Source organism: Varanus komodoensis, unplaced genomic scaffold (assembly GCF_004798865.1).
Source record: "Varanus komodoensis strain SLA01 unplaced genomic scaffold, ASM479886v1 scaffold2, whole genome shotgun sequence".
Lineage (NCBI taxonomy): Eukaryota > Metazoa > Chordata > Lepidosauria > Squamata > Varanidae > Varanus > Varanus komodoensis.
This window is the reverse complement of record NW_025335568.1, coordinates 28104141-28127363: the sequence shown is the minus strand read 5'-3', so window position 1 is coordinate 28127363 and position 23223 is coordinate 28104141. Positions and strand designations below refer to the sequence as shown.

The following is a 23223-nucleotide window of genomic DNA, read 5'->3' as shown; positions in this document are numbered from 1 at the left end:
GACTGAAGGGAGGTGTGTGTGACAGACGAGGGAGGATAAGACTAGCGACTTAGGACTAGTGGGGAGAAACTGTGTGGCAAAGAGGTGGGACTGGAATGCCAAGGAAGAGGCTGCAGGGTAAGGAGGTAAAAATAGCAAGGCAAGGGGTAGAGCAAGAGCCTGGAGGGGGAAAACACGGAGCTAAATGAGTGGGTGTGAAGTTATGAGGGTAGAAGCTAGATGGGGGAATGACAAGGCTAGAGCAGCGAGAAAGAGCCAGGCTGGAGTTAGAAAAAGGCTGGGAAAGGAGAGAAAGACATGAAGTGTAGAAGAAAGGAGAAGAAATAGTGAAGCTAGGGGCTGAGATGGAGAGAGAGCAGAGGGAAAAGGTCTGTTTGGACAGGGGCATGCTGGAAATTGTAAGTCTTTTTCCCCCTGTCTAAACATGCATAGGGTTGTGCCTTAAGTGTTGTTTCTTTTGGTGTGCTTAGCTGGACCTAATTGGTAAGTTTTATGTTTTGCATTCAGGCTTTGGCTGTAGTCAGGGAAACTGGTTTTGCTTGTGTGACACTCTTGAGGATGGAGGGCTCTTTGGGAGCTTCATAGGCCTCATCTTTCACCTCCCTCATGTTCAGTGTAGATATTATTCCCCATTCCTCAAGGTCATAACTGCTATGGTTGTAAACCCTACCTATCTGTTGAAAAGAATACTTGACAAAACTTTCTTAGAGAAACCTCAAAACCTTTGTTTAAAAATGGCAAATCTAACACCAGGAAGGGAGAGCAAAAAGCATAGCGCTTCCTCAGAAGAACATGAAAATATTCTTTGACTAAAGCATGTTGACACACACACACACACCAATCAATCCGTATCTACACATTTTTAAAGCTTCCTTTTGTATATCCTAAATGAAACACAAAAATACATCATTGCAATGTATATCCAAATAGTGTTCAACATACTTTAGGTGTGACTCCCAGAGTCCTCAGACTGGCCATTATGAAAAACAGAATACTAGATTAGAGAGACAATTTATTTGCTCCAACTTATTATGTACGTACAATGCTAGGTACTTTTTTTAAACCAAATGCCTGTGCAAAATTCCATAACACACAAACTGAGCTGTTGAGTCTTGTGCATGCCCCTCCTGGAACATAGATCGTTGTTACGCTACTGTTGCATTCACAGGTGCTAATGATCTAGGACAGAAATATGCTTAGCATTTAGAATGCTCATCATCATGTACGAACCAAGGCTGGGAATGGTTCTGAACCAGACAAAGACTGTCATGCTCATGTACTGTTGAATTTAATGAGATTTAAATTTAATCAAGGATGTTTTACTGGAGACCAAGGCCATGATCATCTACACTACTGCATTCCCAATCATTGTGTATGGGTGGGAAACCTGGATAGTGAAGAAAGCTGACAAGAAGAAAATTGACGCATTCAAAACATGGTGCTGGAGGGAGGCTTTGCAAACACCCTAGATCAATAGAAAGATAAACAAGTGAGCGCTAGATATAATCAAGTCAGAACTTTTCCTGGCAACAAAAATGAGGTTGCCGTATTTTGGGCAGATCATGAGAAGGCAAGACTCTAGAAGACAATCGTCCTAGAGAAAACTGAAGGCAGAAGAGGAGGAGGAGGAGGAGGACTATCAACAATGAGATGGATTGATTCTATAAAGCAAGCTACAGCCTTGAGCTTACAAGAGCTGAGCAGGCCTGTTAAGGACTGGACATTTTAGAGGGCATTCATTCAGAGTTGCCATAAGTTGGAGATAACTTGATGACATGTAACAACAACTTGTCTCATTCATTTCAAACTTTACAGAACTAACTTTTCTGGAGTGGTATCATGAATATGTATATACCTTAACTGTGGAAATTAGGAAAGTTTCATTTTACACATAAACAAGGTAACCACAGAGTGAAGATTAGGTTATTACCACTTTATGTACTACTTTAAATCTAAATGGAGGCTAAAATATGCAGTTACATATGCATCCATACTCAGAAATAAGTCCTATTGTTTACTTGTGAGTAAACAAGCTGAATGTGGGCTTAATGGTTTGATGGGAAGGCTCCTTTTAGGAGCGACATGAACAAATGCAGAGCCAGCATTGAGAAAATGCGGAGGGCCCATGCCCCAGCAGGCTACTAATGACAAAAGTCTCCTGGAGTTGCTCCTCTTCACCTTGACAACCTGTTTGTTCACTAGTTCCTCACTGAATCACATGAAAGAAGTGGCCATAGGTGTTCTTGCCTGCTTGCTCTGTGCTCTCTGCCTGTCATGCAAGCAGGTGGTAGTAATAATGACAAAGGTGATGGGGAACAAGCGCAGTTGGTGACAAAGGGTGGTGAATAGGTCAATCCCACTGGGAGCCCACTAAGTGCGTCTTGCCTGTGGGTCCTCAAAAATCTGGAGCCAGTACCGCTAATATGTCTTCCTTTGCTTATATCAAAATGTGTAAGTACCCTACTGTGTGTGATGGCCCTTCTTGTGAATATTCCCAAAGTCTTGCCTGAGGGCACCAAATGTTGGGCTGTGAGGGATGTTAAGGATGCAGCCTCTTCCTCTTCCATTGCTATGAAATGCCACATGACTGACATGGCTGCTGATGTATTAAGAGTTTTAAAGACGAGTTTATCCAGTGGGCGAAAACTTCACCACCATCCAATGGGACAACAATGGTCCAATGATTACATTTTACCCTATAATTGAAACGGCCTCATTCTGAGTCAGAAATCACAGCTCTCCGTGGGTACTCTTACTTCCTGGGGCTCAGCCTTTTTGTTCATTTGGACTTCAGAAAAGAGCAAGTCAGCCTCTCTCTCTCTCTCTCCCCCCTGATTTTTAGATCGATCTAAAGCAGCACTACACTCGCAAAGTCTGTTGCTATTTCGGGGGGGGGGGGGTTCCACCCCTGCACGGGGTCGTACTCCTCCCTTCCTTCAAGCCGCCCTTTTGGATCTGATTTTTAATGCAAAAGAGATCTCCTAATTCTGACTTCAGAGGGCGGTCGGAGAGAGAGGAATGCCCCCCCCCTTTTCCAGGTGTATATGGGGGGCGATAGGCGATAGGCGATGGAACCTGAGTCGTGTGCATCGATGAACGGGATCTACTGATGCGGTGGTGATTTCACATTTGGGGTAGACGGACGCATCTCGGCCGCTCCCCGCATTCCTCCCCGCTCCCCTTTCGGTGGGTCCGAACCCTGCGAAGAAGATGTCGCCAGGAACTCAACAGGGAGATGCCAGGGTAGAATGAACGCCCCAGAGATTGCTCCGCCACCACCGGGCAGCCCGTGACAGGCAAACTGCAGAAGCGGCGGCGGCGGCATGGAGTGGGAATTCAACTTGCTTCTCTACCTGGCGCTTTTCTTCTTGCTGCTCTTCCTGCTTTTCTTGCTCCTCTTCGGGGTCATCAAGCAGCTGAAGAATTCCGTGGCCAGCACGGCGGCCCTCCAGCCCGGGCGCCACTCACTGAGGGAGCCCTGGGGCTTCTGCCGGGAACAAGCCCTCTAAATAGCCCCGGGAGAAAGAGGAGAACGGCCCAAGGTTGCGGCGCTCCGCCTCTAGGGGGCGCCAGCCAACGCCCGGACTGACAGCCCAGCCCGCTGCAGCGGCAGCGGGTCTCTTGCAACCCGGTCCCCCTGCGCCCTCCACAAGTCGCCTTCGGGCTCTAGAGTGCGGGGGACTCATGCTCAGGTGGGTTTATGTCATTTTATTTTCAAGTGCAACGGCAGGCCCGAGGGCTGCGTGGCCCAGTGATTAGCGGCACTGCTGTCTGAGAAACGCTAAATTCAAGACTCACTTTGCCACGGAATGTCCTCAAAGCTCATTACTTGACACCAAGTCAAATTCTAGCGTGCATGAGGCAGCTGACTTTCCTCAGCCTCGCCAGATGATTTATACTGCATCTCCCATGGTCCACAGCCTGCACTGCCGATAGTCAGGGATTGTGGAGGTTGCCCTCGAAAACTGGGAAGGCTGGCATGGGGAATCGTCACAGCCGAACTTGGGAGCAGCTTCACTTATCTATCTCTGAAATGGGACAAGTAATATCCTACCTTGTAAAGTTGTTGTGCATTTAAAAAAAATTAAAAGATACTAGATACAGAAGAAAAAAAAATCTTATGTGTGGTACTCTGCCAAATTTATTATCTGCTTTCTTTAAAAAATGCTTTTAGATAATATATTTTGCAGGGAAAACTGAGGGGAAAACTTTATTCTATGCAGTGCCTGCTTTGTAGACCTCTTGGAAATGGAATAGAATATAAATAGAATGTCAAAACCAGTTTAAGGATGCAATCCTATGCATGTTTAGATGGGAAAATGGCTGGGGAATGCGAGGAGTTGTAGGAGGTTTTTCTTCTTCATCTAATCCTGCATAGGATTGTGCCCTAAGTGAAGCATTTAAACTGACTGTGAAAACCTTCAATGCAATTCTTTGATATGTCAATTGGGGGGAGGGGGGTGTCTCTGCAGATTAGTGAAATGTTGTATGCAATTTGCTTTGAAAATTATTTGAAAAGTGCTATAAATAATTACAGTACTACAATTATTACAAATAACCAACAATACCACATGGAGTAACTTGTCCTTGTTCATCAGCATAAAAACTTAATGATTCCTCACATTGTACATAGTGTTCATGCAAGCATTTCACCTCTGTATCAACAAGTTCATTAAAAATCTGTCTAGACAGTGACTAGTTTAAGCAACTTCTTTTGGCTTTGCTTGGTTCAGGTGGGGAATTTTAGGCTGGGCTGGGACTGAGAAATAGGCCTGCCTCATGTTTCTTTGTAATGTTTTTCTCTGTTTCACTTTTCCTTGCTCTGTTACCATCCGTTCCTGTCGAGCCTGTAGCATTATCAGCTTCTACATTACCAGTACCCCCAACATGCAAAAGGAAAGTTTCTGTCAAGCATGGAAAGACTCCACTACACTGCTTTCTCACTAGAGTAGTTTGAAATTATGAAGCAGTTTTCAGTATCTATTAAACAAGGCCTTATTTGAGTCAACATCCGGCTCCAGCGTTCAGCCCTAAACCTCATTTCCATGTCAGGGCTTAAAGCTCAAAATGTAAAGAAGCAATGAATAGATTGCTTCTCTTATCAGATGTATTTTTCTTATATTTATACTCTGCCTGTTCTCCAATGAGTCGAAGGTTGTATTCTTATCTTCACAACAACCCTACAAAGTAGGTTAGGCTAGGACTGGCCCCAAAATAGGTCCCAAGACTGTCCCACTGCTAAGACACAGAGTTTCATGGTATGAGGCTCTAAACCCAGCTCTTACCACTTCTGATTTAACAGATTAACCACTGGAAGCATAAGCCTGTGCATGTTTATTCAGAAGTAAGCCTCATTTCATTGCCCCCAGTCTGTGTGCGAGTTAATGCAGCTGTAATTTCAAGGTGCTACAGTGGAGTCCTTTTTACTGGTTGCTGCTGGGTTTGTTCTATAAAATTGATGTTTCTATTTAATTCCTCACATACTTTTTGGTACATAATATAGCCCTTCTTGATGGCTAAGAGTGTAATCCAAAACCAGTACAAAATATGAATTAACAAGAACTTGACTACTGATTCTAAGGGAATATGGATGACAGAATGGGTTATTTCAGCTGCACTCCATCTTCCATCCTCCCCTTTCTTATAAAATTGGGATATAAATTTTGTCAGATTCGAATAATCTCTTCCTGTCCCCATTTTAATATATAGTCTCAAAATGCCTTTGGTCAGATCCAGAATACCTGGGTTCATTTGAAATCAAGTTTAGCCATTGATTTCAGTGTTATTTATGGGCAAATCCCTTGTGGTTCCTGTCCCATGATTCTAATTAGTAGATTATTTTGTTCCTCAACATTTCACCTGATAGTCAACTGACCTCTTGGTCAACTGACCTCTACCGAGTAAAATTTGGTAGAGTGAGTTAAATCCGTATTTTTCAGATGCAAACACAAACAGCAACCTGGGATACCAAGTAAATCTGGAAATCATCTTACTTGACCTGAATGATTCTTGCTAGTGTGTGGTAAGAAAAAGGAATCTGCCCATGCCTAAGGTGTTTAATGAAGCTGAATGGGTAATCTTTCAGGATAGATAAAAGGAAGTACTTCTTCAGGGCATAGTTAAAACTTTAAAAGTCCTGCCACAAGATGTAGTGATGGCCACCAACTTGCATGGCTTTAGAACTTGATTATACAAATTAATTGTCAATGACTATTAGTCACAATGACTATATTTTACCACCAAGTATTAAAGCCAATATGCTTCTGTATTCCTGGTTCTGGAGAACATAAGCAGGAAGGGGTTTTGTAGGAAGCTGCCGATGAGCTAAATAACCTTCCTTCCATTGGATAGAGCAAAGTATTTATTTTATCTATGCCCCACTTTTTTACCTAAAAGTGATGTTCAAGGCAGCTTACAAAAACAATGTAAAATAAATTAAAGCAATAAAACTCATTACATGAATTAAAAACATAACAATTACAGAGTAAAAATAGCACCTAAGCCATTAAATCTACTTATCGGCTAAAGCCCTTTTTAGATAAAGCAGTTTTTGCTTGTTGTTGGAAGAATAGCAGAGAGGGAACCAATTTAGATTCTCTTGGCAGGGCATTCAAAAGCCTGCAAGCAGCCTCTTTCACATCTCCACCAAACTTGCTTCTGATGGCAGTGGTCTCAAAAGAAGGGCTTCTCCTGATGATCTTACAAACTATGGAGGCTCATGTGGGCAGCCATGTCTCTTGGGCCTTGTTTTGAAATGTTTCAAGAAATATTTTTCACCTGGCTATGTTCTGCCTTCTTTCATGATTACAAAAATGGCTATTTCTTATTTCCTCAGTAAAATTTCCTTTTGGATGGGTCTCAGAGAATTTATCTGTGTACCTTTTTAATTATCTAATTGGCCAATCTTTCACTTATCCAACAGTTCAGCATTTTTATCCCATCTTTCTGTAAACAGATTAGAAGGGTATATTCCAAAGGTCAAAATAAAAATAAAAATAATAAATAATAAATGTAATAAATTAAGCTAATCAGCAATCAAAAATCCTGTTTTTAAAATATGTCTAACAATGTTCTGCTGGAAAAAAAGATATGGGTATTAGGTAACCCATCAAAATGACAGATGAATACTGCATTCATCTTTGTCCTTTGCATGTTTTCTGAGCTGGTAAAGAGACCACAAGACTCTCTAATGTATATGGAGAGCCTTGAAAGAGTATGGATGTCTACATTCCTAGAATGACAGCAGTTCTACCTGCTACATTAAATGCTTAATGGGGTTCAGAAATCATATCTTTCTCTTGCAGTTCAATGTATAGATTGCCATAGAGATAACTAATGCTATTTTATGGTTGGGAAGACCTTAACATGCAGAATAGATACTATTGTGCTTTTGGGCTCTTCTGGATCACTGAAGAAAAGTTTCAGTCTGTGAACTATTCAGCTCTAATGTTATTGCCTAGGAGATACTGTATGCCATAATTAGCAGCTAATTACTAGAACAATATTGACCAAATGGATGGGAAAGGCTCAGATGTAAAAGCAACAGAAGTGATGGTAGATAAAAGGGGACAAAGGTATGTCTTGCTTGGTTAATTGTCAACTAAAAGAAACACAATGATCCATTATAAATAAAGAGAAATTTATGGCAGCAGGTGGTGGTGTTCAGGGAGTCAGGTAGTTATCTGATCTGGTTACCATGATCACAAAACAAAATCTGATGAGTTATTTATTTATTAGGAAAATGTATATCCTGCCTTATACTCCCAGCAAGATGCTGAAACTGTTTTATTTTCACAGTATTAGTGAAAATGCATTATAAAAGTTTAGTTTAAAGAAAATGCATTATAATCATCAACTGATCCCACTGTTATGCAAAAACTCTTGTTTTTATTTCAAAAAGTTGTACAGCATGCAATCAGTAACTTATTGATATTATACATAATGCCATGGTTGAAGGAGTTGTGTTTTCAGTGATGGATTGGCTAAACCAGGGAAAGACAATATGGTGCCTGTGACTCCTACTGCACCACAAATACCTTTCTTGGCACCTACCAAGGTGTCTTGCCTACCTAATTTTTAAAACCCCCAATCCTATTCATTTTTTTTAATTGAAAGTCACTTTGCTGGTGCTGAAAACTGGGGGTTCAAAGGAGTTGATTAATGTATTGGGGCTCAGCCACCACCTCTGTTTTTACTCAGTGTTGTTTCCCTATACCTCCTGTAATAACTGTTTAGTGGTGGTAACCAGGACAATATCAAACTGTCAGATGTGTCTTTGGCCCCAAAAGGTTGCCTAACACTGCTCTAAACCAACCCAAGTGGCAGCCTTGGGGTTCACTGGAAATCATCTAAGTGGGTATGTCACTTAACACTTGTCAGTTATTTCTTTTAGGGCACAATCCTATGCAGGTTTAGACAGGGAGAAGGGTCTACAACCCCCATCAACTCCCCAGCTGGGAGTTGAAGGCCTTTATTTCTGCCTAATCTGACATACAATTGTGCTTTCAGTTGGTCGGTTGTGTTAACTATCAAGTGGTTTTAATCTGCTCCCCCCATGTTTTTTTCCTTGAACCAAAGATAAACCAGAAATCCTAGTCTTCATGGCTCAATACTGAGCTACAGAGTTACTTCACTGTTCCCAATTAATTATGAGCCTGAAGTTGGTGACTGGTTTCCAGTTCCTTGTTCCCAGAAAAGTTAAAAACAGGTAAATGAGCAGCCTCAATAGGGAAATGAAATGTGTATGTCCACCCAAACAATCTGGACGATCATATATATCTGGTAGTCTGTCCCTTTTAAGATATGCAAGAACATTCTCCAACCAAACCTGATGACCCCAAGTGACACTCACAAATAAGGACTGGGAGTTTGCACCCAAGACTAAGTTTTGGAGCACTGCTAATTGTGCACCCAGAGCTCCAGAAGACACTGTAGCAAAATGCTTCATTTTAGAACAAGATACAGTGAAATGTGTTGGCCTCATGCCAAAAGCAGATGTGTAAATAAATGATGACCAAAGGATTTGAAGCTTAAAACAAGCTTTTTAGCTACCACAAACTATAAACTGACATACAAGGTATCCTTGCATCATGTCTGTCCCAATGTTAGGGTACTATCCCGAATTCTGTATTTGAGAAAGTACATGTGACAATGTACATGATTCAAAATGAATCAATACACTGGACAAGATTCAATGGCTCAGATGTTTTCAGGGTGACAGTTTCCTAGTTGCACTAAACCATCAATGATTTGGGGTGCTCATACATTCATACATACATTTTTAATTTATTGTGTATTTTATTCAATGTTGTGAGCCGCCCCGAGGCTTCGGCAAGGGGCGGCATAGAAATGTTTAAATAAATAAATAAATAAATAAAAATTTGGAGGGAGCACATACCCAAAGATCCTTATTTGTTTCTGCATACTGAACAATTCTTGGTATGATGAAAGGCCACATTAGCATGTTGTTCCAAAGCATTGGGCTAGATGCAATACTAAGCCACATAACAGAGAGCCATCTCCTGCTTGTGTCAATATATGATTTGGAGGTTTGGGGCCAAAGCCAGAACTTTAAGTAGCGCTCAGAAAGTCAACAGCAATCAATGCAGTTGGTATAGGAAAGATCTGTCTGACCAGCCTGCCCAACTAACTCTTGGGCAGACACCTTCTGCATCAGCAATAGTCTATTAACCACCAGACTCTCAAAGACTGTGCTTTGCCTCAGGTAGTAAAATGTGTTTGGTGGGCTCTTCCATCTCTGTATAATATATTCATGGAAGAGCAAGGGCTAACCATCCATCTTCAGTCTAGGGGAATAAATTGATTCTAGGCCAAATCTTTTTGTCAGCCCTGAATGAGGTGAAAGAGAGACCGTTTATTCACTCTCTGTCTTTCTCTAGAATCCTATGCAGAAGCATATAGAGTAACCATCCTGATGCCTTTTCTTTAATTTCATCTCAGGTATATATAACACAACATACCGGAGTTAATGGTTTGTTCAGATGAGATTATCTTCTCTTTCCAGATGGACCTCCCATCCCAGTGGACATCAGGACAGAATGCTATTATCACTTGTCCTTGAATGAAAGGAAATCAGATGATGTCCTTTGGTGAACAAAAATCTGGCTGAAAAAGCAGCTGTGTTTGGAGATTGGACAAGTAGCAGACTAAGCAATAATAACCATGCAACTTAGTGAAGCTGAATGAGTTTTAGTGAAGAGCTACAATATTCGTGTTAAAATGCTTATCACATCATTTTTTCGAAGTATGTCCTTTTAACTGTTGTTGATGCCAATTCCTACAAACCTGGACAACTCATAAATAGCTTTTTGCCTTGGGACTGTGTCCATGACAATGGCTGATGGCAAGCATCTCTTTAGATTGCCATATGAGCCAGAATGAAAATTCATGCAGCAGTATCTTGAAATTCATGCAACTCCCTTGCCCTCCTCACTTTGTTTTGCAAATGAAATTTGTACTCTTTTGTGATTTATGTATCTGTCTTTCTGGAAATACTGAACTGAAATAATAGCACCAGTAGCTGGATTAAAGAGTGCTGACTTTCACCAATGATAATGAAGAGAGCAGAGATCCTTATTTAATCTTTATTCTAAAAGAACTATTAAGCTGGAACATAAATCAATGATCCACTCTGCAAGCTTACAATGTTTACTAATTACTTTAAACTGCAGGCCTGTGGTAATTCAGCTAAACAACCAGGTAGCCTCCATGTGATTGACTACAACAGGTGTTTATGACAATCTATGTGTGAAAAAGGGATACTCAAGGAAGACTATAAAGGCAAACCCAGTATGGGGTATAAAGAGAGAGAAGGGGATATAGTTGGACAGATACAGAAATTCAACCTGTATACAAATTCTCACAACAACAATAAAAATGACTGTTGTTTCTTGTAAAGGGAACCTGCTTGAAAGATAACATAATGAAAACTTTGGAATATATCTTTGAGTAAACGCTACCCAAGGTAGTGATTCACCACTCATTAAATTCAATGGGAAAAAAACTTCCATTGGATTATGTTGGAACTGGGGATGTCCCTTTTGTTGAACTTTTCTTGAATTGTTTATAAATGGTTATGCTAATGATAAAATTCTACATATTCTTGTGAATTGTCTGAAAGCCTATCCCCCTTTGCACATGAATAAACATCATCTATACCTTAGATGGTGGTTGTGTTTTGTGATCTTTCTAATGTTAGCATTCTATTTCAGAAAAGAATAGTGACCAGTTTATTACAGGCCATTATCCCTCTTTGAACTTTTTGATTTTACATGGAGATAGTGAACTACTGCAATGCAAGAAAGGCTTTAAAGGAACAGATGTGCATGCAACATGTAAATACAGAAGCCCATGAAACAGGCCTTTTACTCAGTAAGGACTTGAACTTTACAGAACCAATAATTTTACAGAGAAATGAGAAGAGATAACATATTTGCAACTGGACATTCAAACAGAAAAACAGCAAATGCTGACACTTTTTACATTATTGCAAATAGAATGTGCTATATGATAGAGAATGAAATACAGTACACAAAAGTAAAAACCTCCACTTTATAGCAGCAGTAGCAAAAATTATTAAAAGGAAACTCATACATTTCTAGCCATACAAAAGTATTCCTATTCTTCAATAATCAGCAAGAACATAAATCCCTGGTACCAGCAAATCACTGATCCATAACTGATCATCTGGACCAGAATATTGAAGGCATTGATGGCCGTAGGATAGTTGCTGCTGGCAATTCCTGATATTAATGATCTCACTTTGAGCTAAAGGGAACTGGCTTCCCTCACAAAGTGGCCTCCATACTAACAAGCTGGGATAACATGGGGGCTGCCAGAGAGGTTACAGTCAGATTGCATTCAAGAGGACATCCCTGGGGAAACTGGAATTATTTTGGGATTGCCAAGATTTGCATGACGGCAGCAGCCTTTTCAGGGTGTGGATTCCGCAATTGTAGATAGCAAAGGAATAATATATCCAGCCTCCACACGGAAGCACTGTTTCCCTATAAATGAGCCTCTTGCAATACTACTATCCCACTTTGGCTTTATTTTTCTTTTTTTAAAAATATGTATGAGTTTTATTAAAGTTATGTGTTCAGAAGTCCAGATAACACAAGGAAAATTAATGCTCCAAAAAAACTAAAAACAAAATACAAATGAGTCAGGTGCTTAGCTAGTGTACGTCGATGCAAGAATACAGAGGTAGAAATCACTGGGACAAACTTCTCTGGTCAGTAAAATATCATGTGCGATGCATTCTCTGCAAGCGTCCAGCAGCCCCAGCCTTCTCGTCTAGTTACAAAAAGCTGAAGAATCGATAATAAAAATGCATGCAATCACATATCCTGCCTAGGCGTACTTTCTTTTCCTTTGGTTCAGGGAAACATGGGGGAAAGGTTTTGGGGGGAAAAGGAGCCTTAGATGTTGAAAGACACATGATTCTTCGGATGACCCTAACCTTGCCTTATTCAAAGCCACTTCACACACCTCCACCATCTAATCCTTTTGACAGGCAGAAGGGAAAAACATCTGTGGCTGTGAATGCACTGCAGATTTCATGGCTTCCTGCGATTCTTGCATGGAATATGCTGGTCTCAGCAGCACCCAGTGTGCTCCTGATTGTAAAATCTTATTAAACTTCACATGTATACTACAAATCTGCTTATGTATACTTATTTAAAATCTATACATGTTACCTGAGAATTCTGAAAAAATAGGAATAAATTCGGTCACTGGCAACATGAGCAAAAAGTTGTTTAGATGCACTGCCTTTCACTCATCTCAAATAAATGTGCTGATGAAACTCAAGGGGCTTTTTTACATGAGACATTTACCCCACCAGGTAATCGTGAGGAGCAATGCACCTCTAAAAGAGGCACTTGCCCACCAGATTCCCTTGAAGGTTTGGAATCTTTTGTTGGAGCTTAACATGTATTACCTGAAAGAACACACCCTAGCTTTGCATTCCCACACACACACACAACACTTAGAAAGCAAAATTTATTCAGCAGAAAATATAGAGCAGGCACAAGCTTTCAACCTGATGTTGTCTGGGCAACAAATATTCGCACTGTATCCCTATCTTACTCTATATTTCTAAAGAGATAAGAGCTTCCTTTCTGACAGTACCAAGAGGGAGGTGGCACCTACTGCCTTGTCTCCTTGCTGTCCTGCACGGTAGACTCCCAGTGACAGAAGCACAGTTTTCAATTTGTGAGGAAATGAACACTCTGGTCTGTGGGAAAGATCAAACGTTTGAACCTCTGCAGCTTTATTGATTGGTGGTCCAGTACCTGCAGTCACTAACGATAATGCATTACCAGGTAGAGGCAAACTCAGCTACAAAATCACAGCAAAATACAGACATTTTTATAACCTGCAGGTCCCGTACACAAGACAAGAGTATTACACTTCCTCAGACTATGATTACAAAGGCACCTTAATGTCTTTAAGCATTACATAATGTTTAAACCAGTTAGAAAACATTATTAACAATAGTATGGAAAACATTACTGATTGCTTTATTGATAGATCAATCTAGTAAATTCGTGACAGTCCAGATCAGTGTATCTGTTTAAACATGCAAATGTGTCTGATGGAGGAACCATTCAGGAAATCTGGTCTGACAGCTACACTCCTCAGGGACTTGCCTCAGTGGGACTAGATGCTTAGGTGGGTCCATTCAGAAACAAATGGACAGTTTTTCTACAGCTGGTGGGAACACCAGTATTTCCTCACTGATGGTGTTAGCCTCCAACAGCTTCTCAGTCCAGCTAAGAATTTCATCTTCTTAAGGCAACAGCGATGCTAAACAGTAACCTGGCTTGGAATTCTGCTGCTTTGTGAGAAAGAGGTGTAGGTTTGATTGTATAACACAAAGGCACATATAAGCAACATTTTCCTACCAGGATTTATCTGAATTTTCCCAACACCAACAGAAGTCCCTTGTGTGAGGAGGAAGGATTGTAAAAGGTCACATTCCAGGCTGGGTTGTCAGGTTTGTGTTCAGAACTAGCCCACTTCCAGTTTCCCAATCCCTAACCTGTGATGGTTTCAGTTTTGGACTGGGGACCTGGAAGATCTTAGTTCTAGTCCCTACTTGACCATGAAGCTTATGGATGACATTGTTAAATTGCTCCCTTTCAGCCTCACATCCCTCATAGGTTCATTGTTGTGAGTATAAAATGGTGTGGAGGAGAACTAAGTAAGCCACCTGGGATTGCTTGCAGAGGTAGAAGGGTAGGATAATAAATGCAATGTGATGATTATGATCACACTATTCCCACCACTATGTATGGGTGTGAAAGCTGGACAGTGAAGGAAGCTAAAAGGACGAAAACTGGTGTATTTGAAACATGGTACTGCAGGAGAGCTTTGTAGTCACCCTGGGCTCACAGAAGACCAACAAGGGGGTGCTAGATCAAATCAAGCCAGAACTTTCCCTGGAAGCAATAATGATGAAACTGGAGTTTAGATATTTCAGTCACATCATGGGAAGGCAAACTCACTAGAGAAGACACTAATGATAGGGAAAGTCTAAGAAAAATAGTAAGACCAATGGACTGCCAAAAATCAATTTAAAAACCATAGCCTTGAGCCTCTGTTTCCTGTTTTTCAAATCAGCACGGCCCAAAACTGACTGGCAGGGAATTATGGCAGCAAGTCTACGCAATTGAAGGTTGCCAGACTGTAGAAGGCTGCTCTACTCTGATCTCAGATTTCAAAGCAGGGAAGGTGGTAAACTGTGCAAAGAAACAACACAGCCAGCACAGCCTCTTATCTTCCCTGATGTACCCCACTAGTTATTCCACTGCTAGTACAACTCTCATTAGGGTATGTGAGGCCTGAGACTCTCTGCAGACTTTAAGCATTACTATTACCATAAATTTCCTCTGGTGTTTTTTCTGAAGGTATAGATTATCTATTACTGTGCCCTGACTCCATTTGGTTGGCTATATTGGCCAATATCATGCTTGTATATAATTTCAATATTTGATCATACTCATTGTTTCTTTCTTAACTTTGTTCATGACTTGAAAATGAAAGCCTCCTACATCTTTGTACCTCTACAAGGTTCTCCAATTGGGTGATTGCTTATTGGATACCGTCATTTACATCGGGTCCCATCAATTAGGAAGATATGGTTGTCCCATAAACCAAAAAGAAACGCCAGTCCTTGTTTGTTTTCTTCCACATGTAATTACCTAAAGATACTGAATAGTGGGTGCAAGAGACATTTCATTATCCTTGTAATTGGGGTATGGACTTATGACATTAGATCCTGGCCCCCACCCTTCCCTGGTTTGGTTACCTTCAGCTTGAAGTTTCTTTTTTCAGATCACATGCTATTTTATTTTGATTATTCCCCCTGTAAAGCAGGTGCTGTATCCAGTGTGTGCTCAGCCTGGGCACAGAATATGGAAAGAAGATAATTTGGAAAATATCAAACAGAACACCCCCAGCATCCCTGGAAACTGCACCAGCTTTCCTCTGATAAAGCATTTTTCATGTGCTTGTCATTATCTATCTTTAGACTATGCCATGGACTTCCAGTTTTCTCTTGTGTCTAAATAGCACCATGAGCATTTTTTTTAAAGAAAGGATAATCATGAAAGTGAAAAAGTGTAATTATTTCTTGTGTATGTGTGTTGACTCTGAGGAAAACTGTTTCCTGCACCAGCTTTGATGCTGGTGTAAAACTGTGTCTTTTAAGGGAGTGTGGCTGTTGACTGAAGGGAAAGGGATCTACAAATGTTCCATGTGCCACCCATGATTCTGCCCTGTGTGAGCCATTCTGCTGACGTATGTTCACCAGAACGATTCTGTCTGTGGATGGTGTAGTGGTAATGAGAAAATGTATCCAGCATTCTGTTGGCAAAGCAGGGTTTTTTTATAGCCCCCTCAGCTGATGAATATTCAGTAAAGGGTTGTGCCATTAAATAGGCTTAACTTTCTTGGGAGGAGTTCCGCAACTGGATGAACTATGGAAAAACTTCCCTGTGGTTTCCTTGAAAATACATATAAACTGATTCATCCAGGCTTCCTTGCACATTATTTAACAGCTTCTTGCCCCTCTTCCTCTAACATGTCTCAATCTGTTCCTTCCAGACCTCAACAGTGTAATTTATCATTTGGATTCAATTTTACTGAATCACTGTCATTATTCTAGTTGATTTTAAGAGCTTACTTTTATTCTTTAAACAAGCAGCCAGCTGTAGAGAAAAGAAAATGCAATGTATGAGAAATAACACCTTGAAGGCATGCACAAAGTATAAAATACAATTTCTGTTTATTTAATGAGCACATTCAACATTGGAAGCTTCTTCTTTGACAAAGATTTCTTGTATGTGTGGAACTGGTATCCTGGGAGATTGCCACTGCAGATTAAACTTCTACACTGACAGCTGTAATGAGCTATATAGTACACATTGTGGGTTGTACCCAGAAAAAATGATAGAGGCAAACAAAACCTTTAAATTAAAGAAGAGGATGTATCTTATACAACATATCCAAAATCTACTACAATCCAGTGCAATGGGTAGTAACTACACTAATAAAATCTGTATCCTATCTCATACATGGAAGCAGACCAGTAGAATGTGGTCCTGAATATTATGTAGAGTTGCATTTTTTAGTTCAAAGTCCTAGGTTAATTTAATACATTTAATAAATCACACCAGAAAGCCCTCATTGTCAGACATTCAAATACATCTTCTTCCCTTCCCTCTTTTCCAGTTTTGGGAGTCTTGCTGTGACACTTCAGACAAAGAAGAAAGGAGGCTGGGACACTGCCAAGAAAAGTTGTGTCCTGGTGACTCCACTCCCTTCCCCTTCCACTTCGCCAGCTCTTTCTGCACCAGCTGAAGGGGAGCGGAGTGTGGTTCTCCAGCTCAGGGTAGGAGTTCCGCTTCTGACTTTGGATCTGAAAATCCAAAGAATCCTGAAGCTACTCCGGCAACCTGAACAGGAAGAGGAAGAACAGAAAGGCAGGGAGGCCTCTGCTCAACACAGGATATGCCATTGCACAAATAAGAATGACGTGCTGCTTTCAGTGATGTAGATGGATGCTGAGGTTTTTGCTATATACTGAAATGTTCTGAAGGGGAGGGGGAAGAATGCACTTAGCTGTGAGGGCGAGCTTTTATAAGAACTATAGATAATCATGCTGCAGTCCTACAGGCACTAGACAATAAATAAAATTGTTCTGGTGATTTATTATTTTTTCCAAGGGCTAGATCTGGTGACAGGTAGATTACAGAAAACACGAGCATTTCCTCAGCAAGACAGGAACAAGGTCAAGTTATTTTGACTGTAGGTTTTTTTTCCATTAGCTTTCTTTTTCAATACCAGAGATCACAGGAGAATTCAAGAGTTTTCCGATAACACTAATTTGTAATGGACTGGGTGGTTGGAAAGATACAACCCTCTCCTAGGCATTAGTTCTTCTGGGACTCAAACTGGAATTGCCAGCTTTCAGATTAATTATGGGAAGTGAGGGAAAAGCAAACACTTTTCACTAACAATTGTAATTAGTCTGGACTAACTAATCTATATACATGCTGTATTGTACAGGTGCACCATCTCTGCCTATTCTAAAACGAACCTTTCTGCTACAGCTTAGTATGAAATAGCTGTTCGCAGAGACTATTCTGATTCCATGGAAATGAATATAAAGAATTCCCCATCAGACTGTAATATTCCTTTTGCATATGGAATTCCTAGAGGGAATGGCCATCTGTTCTCTAGTCATTGCCTGATTCTCAGACTGAAGTCAGAGGCTATCTTCTGACCTAGGGGCCAGAGCTCCAACCCTCTCCTTGCAGCCTCACAGCTGGCATGGAAACAAATGTACAGGCTGCTCTCTGAGGTTGGGAAGGCAATCCTGGAAAGGAGTAGAAAGGGGAATTTCAGGGGATGAGGAGGGGAGGAGAGTGGGGAGGCCAGTAGACAATTCATCTTGCAACCTTTCCAGTCTACTTCCCCCTCCCTTCGAAGCACCACTGCTAGTGCCAAAAGCAGCCAGTTAACAAAAATGCAGAGTGGGAGGAATGGGGAAGTGAGCATTGCCTCTGCCAGGCCTCCTGCTGGGTGAGTCTCCAAATATGAGAGCTTGTACACATATTGGAGTCTCCAAAAATGGGAGCTTTGTACATATTTCCATAGGACTGCACCCCAAGCAAATACCAAGCTGTTCAACATGGGAATGTGCTTACAGCTCTGAATATAATACACACAACAATTCAATGCAGAACTAAATGCCTATTCCAGTTAGAGTCAACAGTATCTACCTTCGGGGAAGTCGACCAAAGAGTCCATTAGCATATTACAAGAAAACTGCAGGGGCGGGGTGTTACATTGTGTGCTTTCCACATTTTGTATTTTGTCTGAAATATTCTTTTTAATAGTATCAACATGATTTTTCAGTTGAGTTGTGGACATTTTTCAGATGTCAACTAATGAAAGCTTATCTAATTTCTAGAATATTATATAGCTCTCTATTTACTACATTAATATGGCTGCCTTTCAGAGGAATCTTATAAAACTGAGAATAAAAATATAATATGAAGTTATAATGTAGCACTTAATACACCTAAAACTATGAAATGTAGAAACCCTCACAATCCCACCTTTCTGTTTTTTTAGCAATAGAAAAATAAGACCAAATAGCAGTTTAGCTTGAAGCAAGCTGCATGAATGAAAAGGTAGTAGAAAAGATGATAAAGAATGTTCCATTGAGTCTCTTTGATGGGGACTATTCTACAGTCATAGTGCCACCACAGAGAAGGACTTCAGCTTGTTCAGGGACTCTGAATAGGATCTTTAAGTCTGGGCATTCAAATCATGGAACCAGAAACTCATCTATGAAACATGGTCAGCTGAAGCAGCCTGAATCCTGCTGGATTTGCAGGATTCTGGGCATCCTATGGAGAGTAGAAGGCACATGGAGACCAAGGCCACCTCTGTGCTCCTCCTAGCCTGCAAACACCGAGACAGCTGATTTTGGCAGTCTAAAGGTTTTGCCCCAAGGCATGAAGAGAGGAGACTGAAGTGCTTGCAGGATACTGCCTATGATGGTAGCACCTGCCTTCTCCCCTCTCCAGTCCATCCCTGCAATGCCCACAGAACTCTGAGTCTTAGGTTGGTCTTACAACATCTGTCATAGTCAGTGTGGTTCTTTCCACACTGGCTGTGAGAGCAGAGGAAAGTGGTCCATGTTCAAAGTCCCAGCTTTGACCCCAGAGGGAGTTTCTTAGGTTGGAGCTGGCACTTCGAATAATCCTATCTAGTAGCCAGAAGACTGCACCCTTAACTGGTCTGGAACTTAAAAAGATACACAGGAATACTTGCTGTTAAAATTCTATATAGTAGGCAGCAGCCAAGAAAGTGAATCTATAAACAACATGATAGCACAGAGCATGAACCAGCATGGTTTAAGTAGGTGACTACACTTGAACAACATTGTAGAACCACCAGTAAAGAAGGCCTGCCTGGAATGAAAGCAGCTCTGTTCTGTGCCTGAATTAGTCCCTTTTTTGCAAACTGATCTCTAGAGTACCACTGAATGAATGAAGCTTATGTTGTCAAATGGTAGGATGGCTGCAGTCACATATAAGCAAATAAATGCTCCATAGACGTTAAACAGGGGATTCATACAAGCCCTTGAAGAGATGACTCTTGAGCTTCTGAACAACTGATTGTGGATCCAAGCTTTGTACTTTTTTCCTTCCACCAATAAAAAGTGTCACAGAAAGGGTTCAGTTCTCAAGATTTGTAGCTAGAAAGATGTCCTACAACTTCTTGTTAAAGTGAGTTGCTCTGTGGCAGGTGAACTGAACCACTGTATCAATTAGAAACACCTATATTATCATAATATGCCGGGCGTTATGAGAGAATGTAATATTGGTCATTTCAAGCTGGCTTAGCATAATTCTACCACATACTTTATAGGCAAAGAATAGTGACTGTTTGATAAAGGATGACATCACATGACAGACATAAAATATAGCAGACCAATATATTCTTAAAACAAATCAGTGTACAGTCTTATGTGGATGCCAATAACCCTCCAGACTTTGAGAATTTCAGTCATCCTATGCATGGCAGGAGGAGCACAGAGGCAAAGGTCAAGTATGGCTGTCTACCTGCAGGGCTTCAGAGAGGGAAGGAAGGAGGCTGAGGGCACCAGGATACCCCAGATCCTTCCTGTCCCCAAAAGCCCTTCCCCAAGGTTGGTCTTATGACCTTGGAGAAGCCGCCAGCACAATCCTTTCTGTGTTCGCTACAAGGGAGAAGCGGGATCTGAGTGCAGATCTTCAGCTTTGAGGTCAGAGCAATTGTCTGACCTTGTAGCTGGGAATACAGAAAACTTTATGGCTGTCTGGATGCTGTCTAGCAGTCATAGGGTTGCTCTGTAAGTAACCAATAAAAAAGATTCCTGGGCAATGTATAAATTGCAATTTTCAAGGATGAGATAATGGAATTCTAGGGCCACATTATTATTGTTATCATTATAGCTTTCAGAATCTCCTCCAATTTGCTTTGCAGACACTATTATCCCCTCTCAGGCCTTGCTTTAGGAAGTATTGTTTGTATCTCTAGTTTCCTTATGATGCCAGGATGCGACTGTGTAAACCAAGGAACTAAGATCCACATTCAGAATTCTAGGTTTCTTTCTCAGTCTTCTCAGTCTTCACCCGGTGTGCATGCCTGAGCAGATCCACCCACATTCACATATGTGTTTTAAGAAACAAAGGAAAATACCCTAACTCCCTTCTTTGTCAAACACAAGGCTGATACCTCACAAATCCAAGGAAGTTTTCCCCAAAGACTAGGTGAACAGCTGAAAATAGAACCCACCAAATCATATTTGCAATTTCTTGGGCTGTGGCTGCAACTAAATATGCAATGTCCGTACTTCTGGGATGATCCAGGTTCAAAGCATTGCACCATGAGGTTGCAGCTGATGTGTCACATATAGATTGCTCCTTTCCTCAACAGGGACCCAATACCCCAAAGCTGGGTCCCCAACACAGTGCCTGTGGGGGTACCTCTGTTGGCTCCTTCCAGACTCGCCAGCACTACTTTATTTGGGCTCAGATGAGTGTTTCTGTGTTTTGGAACTAAGTTTCTACCTCTGCCTTTTACTTTGATTTTTGAGCAAGTTACTCATTGCTTAGCCTCCTCAGTTTACCTTCTGAGAAATAGGTGTTTTGTGATCAGCCGTGCCCACCACTGTGTTATATTAATTTCAATTGTAATAATATTTTGTGGTGCCCCTACATATCAAAACATCTCTGCAAGTAAATATGCAGAGTTTCCATCCAAGTATGGTAAATAAGGGCACAATACTGTGTATATTTAGACAGGAAAAAATCCTTAAACTCTCAGCAAGGTGGGAAAATGCTAGGAGTTAAAGGAGTTTTTTCTTTCTAAATTTGTATTAGCATAGGATTGCAAAGAATACAAGAATTTTTGCAGTCAGTTCCTCAGATACTATTTGCTTTCCATCTCCTAAGTGGTCACCATTTTGCATAAAATTCTCTAAAGGGTTACAGCTTTTCTGGCCTGTGATATGAATTGACTTATGACTACTATCTGACTCATTTTGCTCTGCTCCACTGGAGTTTTGCTCTGCCTCCTTTGTCCATGGAATCATGCAAATAACCACATGACATTCTGCCTTCCGTGACTGTTTTGCTTTGCCAGCTTGGATTCTGTTGCACATAGATTTTCCCCACATTCCCTTATGAGGATGCTCATGGACTGATTCTAAAGCTGAGGGGTCCTGAAAAGCAGTAGACATTGTATTTTTCTGTTATTTTTCTGCCATTTTTATTTCGTATGATGTGGCTTGAGTGCATGAGTAGACTTAGTCTGGCTTTGAAATGGTCAGCCTGAATGTTTTTTGTAAATGGCATTTCCAGTTTTTAACACTTTGCAAACCTCTGCTGTCTATGTGATTTTGTTTGAATCATGTTAATTTCTCTGAAAGTACACATGATCTTTTTGTATTTATTTTAAAATATATTTTTTCTATGAAAATGCACCAAGTGGCATACAATAATCCAAACAGGAGTATTAAGTGCCCCTCTTTAACAAACAGCAAGATCAAAGTCTCAGGAAAAAAGAAATGATAGCCATGCTTCTAAGTTTAGATGCACTACAGAGACTCCTTTCACTGGAAGAAAATTGTACTCAGGCGCCATAATGAAAAACAGACTTTTTATTTCCATGAACTTAAATATATTTAATTCAGTCTTGTACTATGTCCTAAGGGTTTTCACAGAAACAGTGGGGTTTGTCAGGGTATGTACAGGATTTCTCCTGGAAAGTCAAAAAGAAATTAAGGACTAGGATGGCCACTTTTCCTACTTTACTTAGGTCAGTGCTTCATTTGAAGGACTATCTGGTCCAAATTTGGTTGAACTGTAAAGAACCATAAGGAGAGAGAAAGCAGCAAAAGTACTGAACTTGCTAGTACCTGGATAGAAAACCATTGGGCAGACATGTTTAGGTCTTCGCCACAAAGGTGAGATGTACAGTATTTTTATTTAAATATAGTAAATATTTCTAAGTGTGCATAATATATGCAAATTTTATGCAAATCTCTGTCCTCTTTTTTGGTGATGCTTAACTGGCCAGCACATCATGAGGACCTCCTTGATCACTCTGCAGCCCTGGATTTATGCTTGCATCCTCCACTTCCCCACCATACAACTTCCTCATTACTGAAATGGAATATGGCTATGAAGATCCTCACTTCTGCTGGCAACCAGACTAGTGAGTGTTTTATCAAGGCATATGGATGTGCAGCTTCTTTCGCAGACCGAATGCACACTTGCGCAGCACATCCATAATCCTTTCTATTAGTGCAGCAGAGAGATGACTCTGTGGCATTCTCCCTACCTGACCATGCTTCTGCATTGCTGATGACAGCTTCCCATGCGACTCAAATGACATCTGTGGTAGGGGAAGGGGGTTTTGGTTTCTTCTGTTAGGATTGTGCTACAGTGATTTAGTTTGCTTGCTTGTGTATTTTCTAAAATAGCCTCCCAAGCATAGATCAGATCCTGATATTTTTTCCTATGCCTGCTATTTAAGCAGAGAAATTAAGTGTGCAAAGTCAAATCAAGCCAAACATGAATCCTGTGTTTAGGTGCTCCCACCATTTGAGTTTATGCTGGGGACCAGGGAAGCAAA

The 23223-nt window shown here is 40.9% G+C and overlaps 1 protein-coding gene across 1 annotated transcript; it reads left to right on the top strand.

The window, feature by feature from the left end:
* The first annotated feature begins 3323 nt into the window (after positions 1 to 3323).
* On the top strand, positions 3324 to 3509 carry SMIM43 (small integral membrane protein 43). The gene has a single exon (XM_044428665.1). The coding sequence runs from the start codon at positions 3324 to 3326 to the stop codon at positions 3507 to 3509; it is 186 nt and encodes a 61-aa protein (XP_044284600.1).
* The last annotated feature ends 19714 nt before the right edge of the window (positions 3510 to 23223 follow it).

Coding starts and splice junctions, on each gene's coding strand:
- SMIM43 (XM_044428665.1), top strand. CDS start 3,324: ATGGAGTGGGAATTCAACTTGCTTCTCTACCTGGCGCTTTTCTTCTTG.